Source organism: Lissotriton helveticus, chromosome 7 (genome assembly GCF_964261635.1).
Source record: "Lissotriton helveticus chromosome 7, aLisHel1.1, whole genome shotgun sequence".
NCBI lineage: Eukaryota > Metazoa > Chordata > Amphibia > Caudata > Salamandridae > Lissotriton > Lissotriton helveticus.
Genome location: NC_136068.1, coordinates 1,930,079,646 through 1,930,094,888, shown reverse-complemented (window position 1 = coordinate 1,930,094,888; position 15,243 = coordinate 1,930,079,646). Strand labels below are relative to the sequence as shown.

General features: G+C 44.8%; 1 protein-coding gene across 4 annotated transcripts in view; it reads right to left on the bottom strand.

Annotated features, from left to right (window-relative positions):
• LOC144770919 (uncharacterized) overlaps positions 1–15,243 on the bottom strand; it is a 129,204-nt gene that overhangs the window by 25,756 nt on the left and 88,205 nt on the right. For all 4 annotated transcript variants that reach the window (XM_078655736.1, XM_078655737.1, XM_078655734.1 and 1 more), the window contains 3 exons: positions 12,974–13,021; positions 11,801–11,836; positions 6,594–6,683 (listed from right to left, as the gene is read on the bottom strand). In XM_078655736.1, the coding sequence (XP_078511862.1) occupies positions 6,594–6,683; positions 11,801–11,836; positions 12,974–13,021 (174 nt within the window). The remainder of the gene's footprint in view (positions 1–6,593; positions 6,684–11,800; positions 11,837–12,973; positions 13,022–15,243) is intronic.

Sequence of the window (15,243 nt, the reverse complement as noted above, 5' to 3'; positions counted from 1 at the left end):
CATTTACCGACAGCTATCGCTATCATGAAGTGCAAGGCACATACGAAAGTTACTGACATCATTTCCCAAGGTAACAATCTAGCAGATCGAACAGCCAAGCTTACAGCTCAGACCCCAGACAGTCCGGTTAACACGATACAGACACTCACTCCAGATCCGACTACTTGTATGACAGTCAAGGACCCTACACAAGATGTCATAGACATACAGTTACATGCTACTCCCGAAGAAATCAAGAAATGGTCCGAACAAGGAGGGGTCCAGACAGATCAGGGATGGTTGACGAAGGGAAAAGCCACATGGTTTCTCCCCGACTCTATGGTTCAAGTCATTATTAATACCGCACATAGTCCAGCACATCTAGGAGAAAAAGCTATGTTAGACAGTATTCAGAACCTTTGGTTCAACAAGCATTTACGAGCTGCAGCCAAGCAGAAAGTCCGTACTTGTATGATATGTTGTCAATTCAATCCAGGTAAAAGTGTCCCGGTGGAACAAGGTGGATTCCAACCCCCTGACCACCCTTTTGAAGTCCTCCAGATGGATTATATTCAGATGGAGCGATGTCGAGGTTTCAAGTATGTCCTCGTAGTTGTATGCGCTTTGTCCAGGTGGACAGAAGCATATCCAGTTCCAGATTACACAGCCGCGACCACTGCCAGGCAGTTGGTTCGTGAATTCTTTCCCCGCTATGGACTCCCTAGGGTCGTGTATTCTGATAACGGCCAGCCATTCTCATCTGAACTTATGAAACATGTTTCCCTTCTGTTAGGGTACCAGTGGAAGTTCCATTGTGTGCGCCATCCTGAAGCAGCCGGTCTCGTAGAGAGACATAATCAGACCCTGAAAATTCGCATTGCCAAAATATGTAAAGAGAAAGGTGTAGACTGGCTAGTTGCCCTGCCAGTTGCCTTATTTTATATGCGGATGGTTGCACATTCCAGATCAGGCCTGTCCCCGTATGAGGTCGTATTCGGCCGCCCCCCAAACATGTGGGGTACACCTAGACCCCGCAGTATTACAGATGTTTCCAGTAATATGCTGACAGATTACCTAGCTTCCTTGATGTCTGCCCTACACTCTTGTCGTTCACAGGTTGCCGCCGCATTTCCAGACAACACCGAGGTGAAACCGCATGAAGTCATTCCAGGAAACCTGGTGTTGGTGCGGAATTTTGATCGTTCAAGTCCGCTGGAGCCCCGTTGGAAGGAGCCCCGCCTCGTCTTGCTTACAACAAGGACTGCAGTGAAACTCGAGGGCAGGAAAGGATGGGTCCATCTGTCCCACATCAAGAAGTTCCATGGATTACCAGTAAAGACTTTTGCAAAGGACTGCCTCATTCCTAAGGACTGCCTGAAAACAGACTCTGAACTTGATTCTGAACTTAAAGTTCCTCTGTTAGAGAAAACTCCGCAACAGGAGTATAAACTGAAGCTCCGGTCTAGTAAAATAAGTCAGCCAGTTTAATTGTCTAAGTCCCTCTCGGGTGAAACGGTTAGACAGGTTTCTGACATGTATGAGATAGACCCCCATAGTGAGAGAGTTAGTCAAAACTCTATACGATGTATCATTGTTCTAAGTTTTTTATTATATGTGAGTCTAATGGTTACCTGCACAAGTTATGCTTTACATTTATGTTTTCCAAGTTCACATGTAAATAAGTTTTCTAATGCTACAGTAGAGCACACATTTAGTGATCTGCCTCCTCACGAGCTATCCTATCGTCTTGCTATGCGAAATAATACATTTATTAGAATGTTACACTATTCACACCAGACCAGCAATGCCACTAATTGTTGGGTGTGTGGTCGACTCCCCCCTTTCCAGACACCGAAGGGAGTTCTGCCACTCTTTCCTTATCCGTTTTCACATAATGGTTCGTGTGGAGCATGGTCCACGTTAACGTCATCCTCCAATGATATGTCCCTTCTGAATAGAACATGTTTTCCAGACAAGCAAGGTCTCTCCCATAGAACAGGGTTAGATCTAGAAAATGAAGTATATGATTTAGGTAATTATTCTTCGAATTTCATGGTCCTGAATGTTCAGTCTGATACTACTCCAGATTTGCCTGCTATTTCAGTACTACCAGTCAAAGGCGAATTATGTGTCAGAAAGAATGGTTCCACACATGTAGGACATAGTGATTGTACTACTATTGTCGAGTATAGTGACAGTGGGAAATCTATTTTCAAAGCCTCACGTCATTCTTATTTTGTTTGTGGTCAGACCGCATATGTTCGTCTGCCCCTCGATTGGGATGGAACATGTTACATTGCCTTCCTACTACCACCAGTTTTTCTAGCCCCATCCGATTATCACAGAAACACACATCTAGTACACGTCAGACATAGAAGGGAGATCGAGTCCCCGATTGTCCATCAAACTGAAACTACTCTAGAACAGTATCAAGATTTTAATAAAGGTTTCTTCTTCTTTATAGGACCTGTCCAGAATAGTAAATTAATACGTAGGTTAACCAGAACCCTTGAAGCAGTAGTGAATGAGACTACTTCTGCTCTAGGTAACTTAACTGAAGAGCAATCTGCTATGAGATTTGTCGTGCTCCAAAATCGTCTCGTTCTTGACGTCATACTGGCCGATAGAGGAGGAGCATGTAGAGTCATCGGATCTAGTTGCTGCATTTTCATTCCTAATAACGCGCCGTCTGTTTATTCAGCTATAACCAGACTTCATAAAATTGCCCATCAGTTACACCAGAATCCAGGCACCTGGACATGGTCCGGTTGGCTCTGGAATATTATATCTGCCTGGGGATGGAAAGTATTGTCATTTCTAGGTATTGCAGTAATGATCATATTCAGTTGCTGCCTCTGTATACAATGTGGCCCTGCGATTTGCGGCATGTGTGCTACCTCTTGTATTCCTAGTCCTAAATCCCGTTCCAAGACAATTCGAGACGAGCAAATGATGCTATATGAAATGATAGATGGTATCATGAATATTGATGTTTCCTGATGGAAACGTAGGGCACAAGGAGGGAATGTGGAAAAGTAAATTTTGCCATGTTGTATGTGCCTACGTGTTCCCCATCTTATGTTATATGTGCATGATCAATATGCATGTATCCCCTTCTGATTGATTAAAGACGCAACTGCAGTTGTGTCCATCTCTAGTATGCCAGTTTCCAGTCACCGTGAAAACAACGAATATTAGGCCTATGTAAACCTACGTTGCCACATTTTACAGTGTGCACGTTAATTCATTGAATTGTCCCCGTTTCTAGGCCTCAAAAGGGCCCGGACTCAGATTCAGCTCCTGTCTCCTGAACCCTCTCCGAGGAGCGATACAGCCCCCACCTGCATCCCTGACCCTTAGCTTACTTCATGCCTCGCAGTGCCCGGCCCGGCCTGGCTCTGCCTCTCAGTCTGCCAAGAATATGTTATGTTTCTAGTTATCAGTTCAGCCCTCCTTCTCTGCATTCCTAAGCTACTGAATCGCATCAATAGTTTCCGTCACGGTCTAGCCTTTATGTCTCCATGTAAGAGAAATACTGTATTAATGTTCATAGAATATTCCTCACACACGCACTACATGTAGAATAATGCATGCACCAGTCTTAGTGTCTGTTAGCCTTTGCCCTGATAACTTTTGGATTCTATCAACATGTACTCTAAACACCAGATACTAGATATGCCTGGGTACATGTCGCTCTGACACTCCAGACTTTAGTCTCCTCTTCTAGCGCAGAAGTCATAGCCCCCAGTTCTCCCTGGTAACACGTCATTGCCAGTTTGCGCGCACCACTAGGTTAGAGGTCCCAGCTGCTCAGGTAGCCCCCTCCATGTTTCCGCCCCGTTTATGACATCTTCTGTTACGTTTACATCACATGTCTATGTATACGCCCTGTACACGCCTTCTTGTTACATCATTTTGTCCTTATCTTTCGCGACTGTTACGAACCACGCCTACTGCTACGCCTACTGTATTGAATGTAATGTATTTATGTTAAGTATATATACTGTACTCGCATATTAAAAGTTAGCCTATTCCTTATGCTCCCAGATCCTGCCCCCGGCAGCTGCCATCCTATTCCCGTACAGGCTGTCCTGTTCCTGTCCTTTATGCCTGATTAAAAGCCTGTAAACTCCAGCTACCTCGAATCTTGACTCTTATTTATTGAGCTACCTGTTTATTGATCGTTCTGAAAAATAGATCCGGTAATAAATTATTTATTTACCACAGGGTAAGTCGTGAAGAGGTGACACCATGAGTTACCCACACTGGGTGACACCAACCCTAGTGACGCCACTGCTGTCTACTGTGTGAATATTTTTAAGCGGGCGGGCAGCTGAGGATAAGAGAGAGGAGTGAAGCAGTCGAAGATGCCAGCCTCATGTCTATATAAGACATGCGTCGGATGTTCTGAAAACAAGGTTGTAGGTGTCCCTGTGCTATGAGATAGTATATGTCCATATTGGGACAGCAAATTCCCCCCTGTCATATGAGGGTTGCATTTTAGCCCAGCTAATTCTAAGACACAATATGTTTATATCATAATCTGGACAAAGTAGAATTTAATAAAATGGTGATGCTAACAGCGGATCTTTTTTCATCTTGATCTTGTCCCAAAATAAGTGATCTCATCTGTTTATCTTGAGCCAACTTCGGCTATTAAAAGTTTCCATCATTTTTAAGAAAGCTAAAAGAGACCATGCCTTCCCAGAAACCCAACATTCTGAGGCCTTCTTCATCGATGCTTCAATGGATGTGATGGAAACCTCCCCTCATCTTACAGGGACCGGGCGAGAGACACAGTGCACTCCCACCAGTCGGTGCTAACAGAAAATTCCTGGTACACGGGAGGAACCAGATTGATGAACACAACAGGAGTTAACATTGTTGTCCAGATTTCTGCCAGATCCCAGAGACTTCCTACAAGCTGCTCTGCTTCACTGACTGATGTTTTACAAGTGTCTTAACGCCTTCGCTGCGGCGGCTATTCCGCCGCAGCGCTTGGGGGGGGTTTGGCCGGGCGGCGCTCACACGCTGGTGACGGAACCGCTCCGTCACCAGCCTCGGGTGAGCTGTGCTGATGACGGAGCGGTTCCGTCATGGCCCCGCCCGCTCCATAGAGCGCACCGCGCAGGCGCGAAATCAGCGCCGCGCAGGCGCGTTGGGTGGGCCATGACGGAACCGCTCCGTCATCAGCACAGCTCACCCGAGGCTGGTGACAGAGTGGTTCCGTCATCAGCGTCGAAGAGGTTAAACAACATTCTTGGGACTCTTGGTACCACCACCTAAAAAGATTGCACAGAACATTTTGCACAAGAATTGAGCTTGACACTCACAATTGCCGAAGCCACCATTCCTTGATCTACAAGTAGGGTAAAGACCCCATAATTTGCTCCTAGCAAACAATGTGGTCCAGTGAACGATAGATATTGAGTACATTTGAGGTACGCAATTGTTAATATTATATCTGCCGGAGGGAGCTCCCTATTAGACATGTCTGACCAGGCAGGAGGCCCCCATCATCACACCACCCCAAACGGAATCACCAATCCCAACATTGCGCAAGTTACTTCCATGATAAATAAAGATAGATCAATGCAGATGAAATGACAATTAGAGGCCTTGGGATATATCTCTGAAGGTCTACAGTTGTTTGGGAGGGGGATGGGGAGACAGGAACGTTTGTTTATTAATTTGAACAAGATGGAACTGAGACACAAGCGAAATTGAACTTGTGCAATTTCTTTCCTATGGTTTACTGTCCATGACTTAACAAAATACAACAAAACTATTACGGTTAAAAAAGTGTTTTAAGCTTCCTGAACTCAGAGCCACAGGGGGCAAAGAAAGATTGTGGTACCCAGTGAACTGGTGGTAGAAGAAGTGTGGTTCCTGACTGACCCCAAGAACTCTCTATAAACTACAATTTAGGATCTGTTATTGAAAGCCGCCAATTTCTCAAAATAGTTACATTCTACAAGTCAAACATTGAATAAGAAGTCCTCCTTTCACCATCTTTAAATGTCTTACGAAAGCCTTGTCAGCGCTTTGCATTCTCCATACAGCCAGTGCCCCATGTATCGTACTCTAGTGACTGTGCCGGCTGATGGCCAAGCCTCTTCTGTCAGACTTCTCCACCACGTCATCGCTAGACCCTGCTCTCCCACCTTGAGACCCCATTCCCCTTCACAGGCACCTTCTTTATCTGCCCCAAGTAGTATATAAGCCCTGCTTGTATAGTTTTGAGGTCAGAGGCGGATACAGCAATATCCTTTGAGAACGCTGTACTCTTGGGGGAGTAGAGGACCATATCAAATGCCTCCTCTTGGCCCTCAAAATTAAAAAACAAAAATGGACATAAAAAGACAAAAGATGTGAAACTGAAAATGAACCCTAAAAAATAAACACCACTGAAAGAAAAAAGTCAAATCAGCCCAAAAACAAAACACAGCAACATACGCTTTTAATAACTACTAACAGACAACAATCTTTTGTAAACAAACAAAACTCAGGGTTATACTACTAGTAAACTTTGGAACCTTGGGGTATGTATGTGAGCTGATAAATTTCCTGTTACCCAAAGGCATTTTGACAACATTTAATTTCTTGTAGCTCACCTGAGTTGAGGCAGATGGCGCTCACTTCTTTTTCTGTGCACTGATATTCATTCAAATGTCCATTACCTTCAATACCCTGGAAAGGAAACCCTGTTTTGAAAGGTAAAGATTAGTATTGCGTAAACTTTTTTGTGGCACAAACTGCGATGGAGATAGAACTAGAAGAATAGTGTCAGAAGATTTTTAAAAACATTAGGCGGGCTTGCTGATTAGGTACTCTCTATAAATGTCATGTCTGTGTCAGAGTGGATGTGTGGACTCAGAGATAAGGAGACAGGATACCACCGACCAATGAAACTGCGGCCAAGGTGTGCCCAATCTCTCCTTTCTCATTGGTTGCCTTGCCTGAAGGCAGGATGCAGAGTGGGATTAATCTAGCAGTATTTATATAGCTCTGCTTACCACCCCTGGGGTATCCAGGCGCAGCGGGTTCTGCAAGCAGTGGTACTTGGGTCTTCACCATACTCAGTGGGTACCGCGTGAAGCGGCGCAGGGCCAGATACAGCTCATAGTCATTACGTGGTAAGGGCGCGGTTACCGGGCACAGTACTTTGCCCAGTAAACATTGGGGAGGGCCCCAGGACACGTGGTGGGGCCACGCCCTGCACCGGGTGCCCACTGGATACTATAGGTACCGGGCTCAGGATGAAGGTCACCCGCGTACTGAAAAACTGGCAATAGACATGGTTTCCTACCAAGATCACCTTCGGGCCAATGTTAGAAATGCCCTGAACAAACCTAACGTGGAGGGACTTGTAGTATGCATCATACTTTATGGTATGATGCAAAAACTAAAAACACCAAATGAACATCATCAATTATTTGATTTAAGGTGTCATGTGTGAGATCATGAGAGGTGACGGGGGAAGTAAGGTTGCTGATCATACATTCTGTTCCATAAATCAAGAAAATGACATACTTCCATAGCAATAAACTATTTCATATCTACACAGGAGAATGTCTTTGAATAATCAAAATTCAATCAAGCCTCTTTGATGAACCAGCACCCTGCCCCTGAAGTGTCAATAAAAAGCAAACGCTTTGTAGATTCCGCTAAGCATTGCAAAGAGCAGTTGGTAAAATGTTAACACACCACACCCACCTTGTACAGACAAAAATATTTTCATAAAGTGATTTAATTTAGGAACCCACCTAGAGTATACTACATTTTTAGTACATCTGAGTTGTCCACTGACTGCTTTCAATAAACATTCTCTTGTTTGTACGTAAACATATGTTTTTCATGACATACTCAAGAAAACGAAATCATATTGAAACCAAAAACTAGTGTCTGGGTTGTAGGAAAGTGCCCCCTTTTGACACGGCTCCCCAACTTTTGCCTGGCATCTGATGCATTTTTTGACAGAAGTGATTGGATTCCTGCTATCCAGGTCCCCAGATCTCTTTCCCTAAAAATGAACAACTATACCCCCAATTGGCAATACCTTTAGCACCTCGTGTAACTCCCTAGGAAATGGTACCCCTGGTACCTAGGGTATAGATACTAAAGAGGGTCCCTAGGAGCTGCAGCATGTATTGTGCCGCCCTAAGGGACCCCTCACCACACTCATGCAGACCGCCATTGCAGACTGAGTTTCATGGTGCAGAAAAAGTGAAGACACGACTTGGAACCTGCAGACACTGCAGGCGGTATCGGTAAGCCACTACTAGAGCAGGTTTTACAGCCCTAAAACAGGGTGCACTCTACTATATGTGGACATATCCGCATGAGTAGATATATTCCTGTAATGTCTAAGTTCATTCTTAGATATTGCAAGAGGATAGGGAAGTCATTTTGAGTACATGTGCTGGACACTGGTGTTTACCAGCTCCACAGCTAATTGGTGGCTTCCTAACAACATAAGGTGTATTTGTAAAGCGCACAATCACCTGTGGGCATCTTGCGCTGAATAACAGATGTTAATTCTTACCCAACTCAATGGCTTCATTGAAACTAGAGACCTTTGATACCAAACATCTCATATTGATAAGCCCATACTGATTCCATTGACCGATTAATTAATACTGGCACCCAGAGGGCACCTTAGATGTGCCCCCTGAATATCTAATGACTCCCTGTGTACTGGCTGACTGGTGCAGACCAGCCTGCCACCACAGGCAGGTTTCTGACCTCCTGAGGGCAGAAACAATGCCTGCTCCGGCCAGAGGTGTTGTGACCTCCTCCAAGCAAGATGAATTCAAATGCCTCCGCCGCCTTTAATATGAGACCCAAGGCTTCCAAAATGCCACCCCGGGCCCATTTGCCATTAGGACAGGTGGGAAAATTAGCTAGTCAGGATGCATGCTACCCTCTCAGGCTAGTTCCATCCCTAATGTGGGATATCCCAATTGAGCACGACCTTTAGAATGACACCATCTTAGATTTGTTGGAATTAGGCTCTCTGGGTCAGGGTTATGCCCACTTCCCACAGGAAGTGGTCACATGGGGGGTGTAGACACCCTAAAGGTAAGTAGCTCATTGACTACTACCTGTCACTCCCCGTAACGCCCCTAAGTTGAGTATGTAGGTGGCGCCCCTTATACCAGGAACTGAGATTCGCTGGATCCCGAAGAGAGGACAAAGAAGTGCCGTAAAAAAAGCGAGAACAGAAGACAGATTGTGGACTTTTGGCACCAAACCCTGCCTGAACCAAGTCTCGGCAATTGTGACCCAACTATTTGTCCTGCAGCTGATCAGCTTTCAAGAACCCCGGGAGACTGCCAGCCCTTCGTAAACAGCCAGCTATCTTCCCTGGAGTAGTGGAGCTACTCCCTGCAGTCTGCAGTCACCGAAGAGCTAAGTTCAGTTCACCGAGTTGCCTCTCACCGACCAGCCCAATGCCACAGCACCCCAGGAAGAGGTACATGTGCTCCTGATCACAGATCTTTCGCCACAGCAAGTGAGAGGACACCAGGACCAACCAGATTTGCACAGGATCAATATCCGGGTTAAAGGACCCCCTTCAGCAAACAAAGACAGTGAGAGTCCAGTCCTGACTACAACAATACCAATAAGCTGTCAAGGAACGTCAGCATCGCAGAGACCCTTTCCAGAGTGGCCCAGCTGTCCTTATTTTTGCACCCTCTCCTAGAGAGACCGATGACCGCAAGGCCCAAGAACGAACAGAGCCCAAAGAGCTTTTCACTCTGGACCCGAGCAGGTACCAACGAATCAACTGTGCTCCCTTGTTCCTGGGACTCTTGTGACCTGAGCCCCCCGGGGAGCGCTTGGACTTGTCCCCAAGTCCCCAAGTCCCCATCTGCACCCTGCTTCTAGGTGCCCCCTCCCTTCCTTCTACCGGCATAGCGTGCACAGCTACCAACTCGACCAGCACCTCTGCACCCAGAAGCCCCTAGGGCAGGTAACGAGTAACTGCTGGTAGCACTTTGGACCACGACCCTAAGCCCCAAAGGAGACCCCCCAGAAACTGACCGTAAAAACCTGTATGCTATCTATGCCATAGCAAAGCACTGTGCATAAAGGTGCATTTAAGTAACTGTATTACTTACCTGCAAATTTCAATATTTAAAAAAGAAATACTTGCTATCGAACTTCTTGGTATCAAAATGTATTAAAAAAAAATACAACTTATATTTCTAAATTTGTCTCGGATTTATTCTTGGGTGTGTCTCTCATTAATTGCCACTGTGTGTGTCATCAAATGCTTAACACTGCCCTCTGATACATAGGAACTGCTCGCCCACACTACCACAAAAGAGAGTATTTGGGATATCATTTGTGCATCTGTAAAACAATCTGGGTTTGCCAGGACACTCTACACAGTGTTTCTTGTTTTGGTCCACTACATAAAGAGCCAGCTTCCTACAGGGTTATTTTGAACCAGGTCCGCTTGTATTATCACATCTATGTGTGCTTAATGCTAAACCTCTGAGGGCATCAGCGCATTGCAGGATTCAAAGAAGCAGGTACATTTTGGAATAGATTGGTCCAATTATGGACCTGGTGATGCCGTCTTCTGCTTCTCTTGACATCAAACAAACAATAGACCGTTGCGCTTGCGTTTCACTGAAATAGAAGACAAAGACAATGCGGAGTCCAGAGTTTGTTTATCGTTGATAGTATGTCAAGCATAGTGTTTATGATTGTCCCACAACTACAAATCAGGTTTTTGGGGACATCTTCAAACCACATTTTTACCACTGGCTGGTTTATCATCCTGTCCCTACAGGGAATGTTATACAAGGTAACCCCTCATCCATGAAAGGAAAGTATTTCACACTAACAAATCATTCACAGTATTTATTTACATGAACTGATGCTCATAGGATCATGATATTGTGCTGAATGACATCAAGAAGAAGCTTTCTTACAGTCAATGACATCACAGCTCTGATTTCAATCCAGAGTCTGTGAAGCACAGCTCTTACTTAGGTGAAAGGCTATTGCAGTAGCTGAAATATCACAAGTTTTGGGATCCCTCGAGCTGCCCTCTCTTAAGATCCTGTTTCCGTGAGATCCCCTTGATGGGCCCTCGGATTGGTTACAAACTCCACTGGACCCGCCTCCTTGTAATTCCCAGTCCATCCCCCCTGCAGTTGCCTCTGGGCCAATGTAAATTAAGGCCAGAGGCCTTGTGCAGACAGGAGCCCCTTCAGATTTTGTTTTTGGTAAATGTAATCTTCTAGAGTATTAAGAGGAGACTTGGCTGCCTCAATCATTGTGAACAACAGAAGGAGTGAATTACATGAAAGGACTTTGTGAACATTCCTGGAGCAACTGTATTTAGGTTTACTGGTAACTGTTAGAAAACATTTACTCCAGAAACCTCTCACATTGCGTACAAATGTGTGTGGCACTTTCCGCGGGGTAGCTCGTCACCAAGGCCACTGCCAGGGAGAATTCTACCCATGTTTTTGTGATGATTGATTTTGATGCAGACATTTTGCAGAGTCATCCAAACACAGTGTGCTGAAGTGCCACACTGAGAGCCCTCTGTGCTTATGCATCCTTAATTGAGGGCAAGGCTTTACCTCCCTCTTATTCAGAAAACACATATCCAAATGTTAAGACACTGTTGTCTTCTTTGCAGATAAAAATATACAAAACTCAAACTGCTGTTACTGTTATGTTTCTTTTCTGCTGCTTGCAAACTTGTATGGTTGTGCACTTTAAAAGCTACCTTCTTGCTACAAATTAACCCTCTTTTGAGGGTGTGATATGAGGGTAGAGCAGGATGGGGACTTACCTGGGTTCCGAGGCTGGAACTCTGCTCCAACAACACCTACAAGAGAAATAAAAGGAATGGTCAGAAAGGAAGGACGACAAAAGTGTGTACCAAAAAAAACAACAAAGGAAGAACGTTTGTTTCCCCACTAGGAGGAAGAGACAGACACTGACAAAAAAACAGTATAAAAGGAGGGAGAAGTGTGGCCGAGGAAGTGAGAGACCACAGAGCCCACTCGAGAGTAGAGTGGAGAATGCGAGAGAAGAGAAGAAACTGGAGCCGGAGCCAGAGTAGCTGGACCACAGGAGCCTCAGGAGGCCAGCCCAAATGCTTAAGTGCCTCCTGAGAAATATATAGTCCGGAGAGTAGGCCTGGAGAGTGAACTTCGCTCCGTTCGCGGAGTTTGCTGAGTTTTCTGTACTCTGTACTCCGCGGAGCATGAGGAGTGCGGAAAACTCTGCATCACGTAGTGCAGCCGAGTTTTTATGGCACTCCGATCGCGAATGGTAAGTTTGCTTCGCGATCGGTAAGTTCGCGAGCGCAAGCTGCAGCTCAGGTAGCATTTCTACTCGAGCAGCAGGAATACCAACACGATCTGCAGTTCGCACTGCACTCCACCACTCACGGAACTTTGCAGATTTTTTTGTAACTTTTGCTACGCGAAACTCCGCAAACTACACTCAGGCCTGCCGAAGAGTCGCTTGGCCCCGCCACTCTCCTGGAGGAGCGCGGCTTGCACTGGTTAGTGCTTGGTTACGCTGTCGGAGTTAGGGTAGAGAAGGGGGACAAGCGAGTCCTTAAGGATGATAATTGGTAACCCAAAACACAACTATTAGGAGGCTATTTCTTCTATTTTGCTTTGTTAACAAATCTCGAACAGTTATTTAGATACAACAGAGACTTTGAATAATTGAGCAAGATTCCAGAGAAGCTATGAGAAAGCTATGAAAACCCAAAAGGAAAGCTGAATTTGGGCTTTAATATTTAATTGCTTTGTTTGAAGCATGGTCAGTGTTCTACAGGAGAGAGGAATATTTAGGTGGAAGCAGAAAGTGCGAGAGGGAAGGTGGAAGAAGAGAACCAAGTCCACACTGAAAACGTTACAATCAGAGAGGAAGGAGGAACTGTAAAATGCATATAGAAACCCTAAAAAGAAAACAAGTTTTAGGCAATCCCTCCACTCAATACACTTACCTGTGCTTGGTGTTTTTCCGAGGGACTCCGGTCTGCAAATACCTGCACCTAAAAGAAGAACGTAAAGTGAAAGTGGGAAGAGAACTAGACCTGAGACCTGAGAAAGGGAAAATAAAACTTCTGTGAATGTATTGAGACACAATTTATTTGTACCTTCCTACATTGTTTTTGTTTCCTTCATAACTATGAATCAAAGTTCAGAATAAATGTAGCAAATGAGTGAAAAGCCCTAGCTGGGTCTTGTCTTTCTAAAAACTACGCGAAACTACACCTACGAGTAGTGTCAGAAGGGGGATCATCTGCTCTGATAAAATATCCAGAACGTCATTCATTGACTAACTAAAGGGCAGCAGAAGCTGGAGTGGGAGTTAGAACATAATAAAGCTGCTGAAACTGAACGCAATGTTTTTCACGACACATTAGAGGATCAAGCCAAGCAGCTACATAAAGTGTCTGAGAGCCAGTCAAAGTAATGGTATTGCACCTAGAAGGTCTATTATTTCACTACAAAGGTTCACTTCTGGCCTTCGTCGTCAATTTTGAAAGAACAGCCAGAGCTAGCTCCTTTCCTGTTGAGCACTGGCCTCACTGTTTGGCCCCCACATTAAGCTGCACATCAAGCTTCCAACTCCACTGGAACTGTTCCATACAATGAAAAAGGTTCCCCAGGTGATACTCCTAGAACCTTATTTTTTTAGGTTTAAAAATGCAGCCGTCCAATGGCTAAAACCTCATGCGGGCTCTAAGGAGGAAATAATGGCCCAAGTTTACTAACAGCATCATTTGGGAGCTCTGCTACTCCCAATGCAAAAATGGTTGAAGGAAGGGAGGGAAATTGTCCATTTTTTAGCCAGACTTTATGAAAAACTCTCCTGTAAGGTCCGTTATGGCACCCTAGGCGAATGTACCCCTTTTTTCAAAGTCTCTCAGGGCATTCGCCTGGGATGTGTTTTGGTCCCCCTTTTATTTTCCCTCTTCATCAATGGTGTCGACCGCACCCTGGTTGATATTCCAGCAGATGCCCCTTTGATCGGAGGAAAACCTGTCCCACTTTTACTTTACGCGGACGACGCTGTTCTTTTATCCCGCACACAGATCGGCCTCCAGCGCCTCATTGATAGCTTTATGCTGTTTATCCAAAATAGGAGGCTTGTTGTGAATAAATCTAAGACGTATGTTATGTCATGCGGCCAGGTAGCAAAAAAGACGAAGCATACTTTCTTCCTGGATAAAGATAAAATGACACATGTTAAAACGTTTTGCTATTTGGGAATCACCTATAACAACAGTGGGTCTTGGACTTCTGAATTCGATACCATCAGATTGAAAATGCTGCGGACTACCAGCAGCATATTCCGATTTGCCACTAAACTTGGATCGAGAAGCATTCCAGATATGATTAATATATACAATGTTCGTTGTGTCTCTTCTGCACTGTATGGGGCTGGAGTATGGGGCCACAATGAAGGCCCTTCCCTTCAAACGGATGAAAATAAGTTTTTAAAGAGATTGTTATGTGTCCCTCCTTCCGCCTCTGTTCAATTGATTCACGACGAGGTTGGGATTGAGTTTATATCTGACTTAGCAGCCGTCCGGCCACTCTTATTGTGGCGTTCTATTTGGGCTAAGCCAGAGACTCGATTCACTCAAGAAATTATTCTTGATTGTATAGGTTTAGACCACTCATCACGTATACAGTGGTTGAGATACATTCATTTCTGGTACTACCTTCTATTCAATATTGATGTGTTACTTGACCCTGAGCAGGCAGTCTCCATCCCTAAAAAAGAAATTAAGTCAACGTTTTTAAACTTTAAAAAGGCAGAGCGAGATAAAGTACATGGTAAGCTAGCCACCGTTAAGTTCTATAAGGACCTGAAACTAACTCCGGGGCTTCAACCTTACCTTGTGAACGTAACCCGACCCTCTCACCAATTCGTATTAACCCGTGTCAGACTGGGTATCGTACACCATCTTGTTGCGTTCCCAAACCAGAAAGTTAGATCTGAGACACCCTGCCCGTGTGACAGCACTTCACGCCAGAGTAGCTGCCATTTTTTACTTTTTTGTACATTTTTTCATTTCCTTAGGGTAAAATACCTCAAGCCCATTTTTATAAAGTATAATACCCGATCCACAAAGACTGCACTGACATTATTATCCTCATTGGAGAACGAGGATATTTGCTTCTTTTTGGCTACTTATATTCTGAAATGTACAGCTGCCAGGAAAAGTATAGTACTGTAAATTCTCTTATACTTACCTGTCTG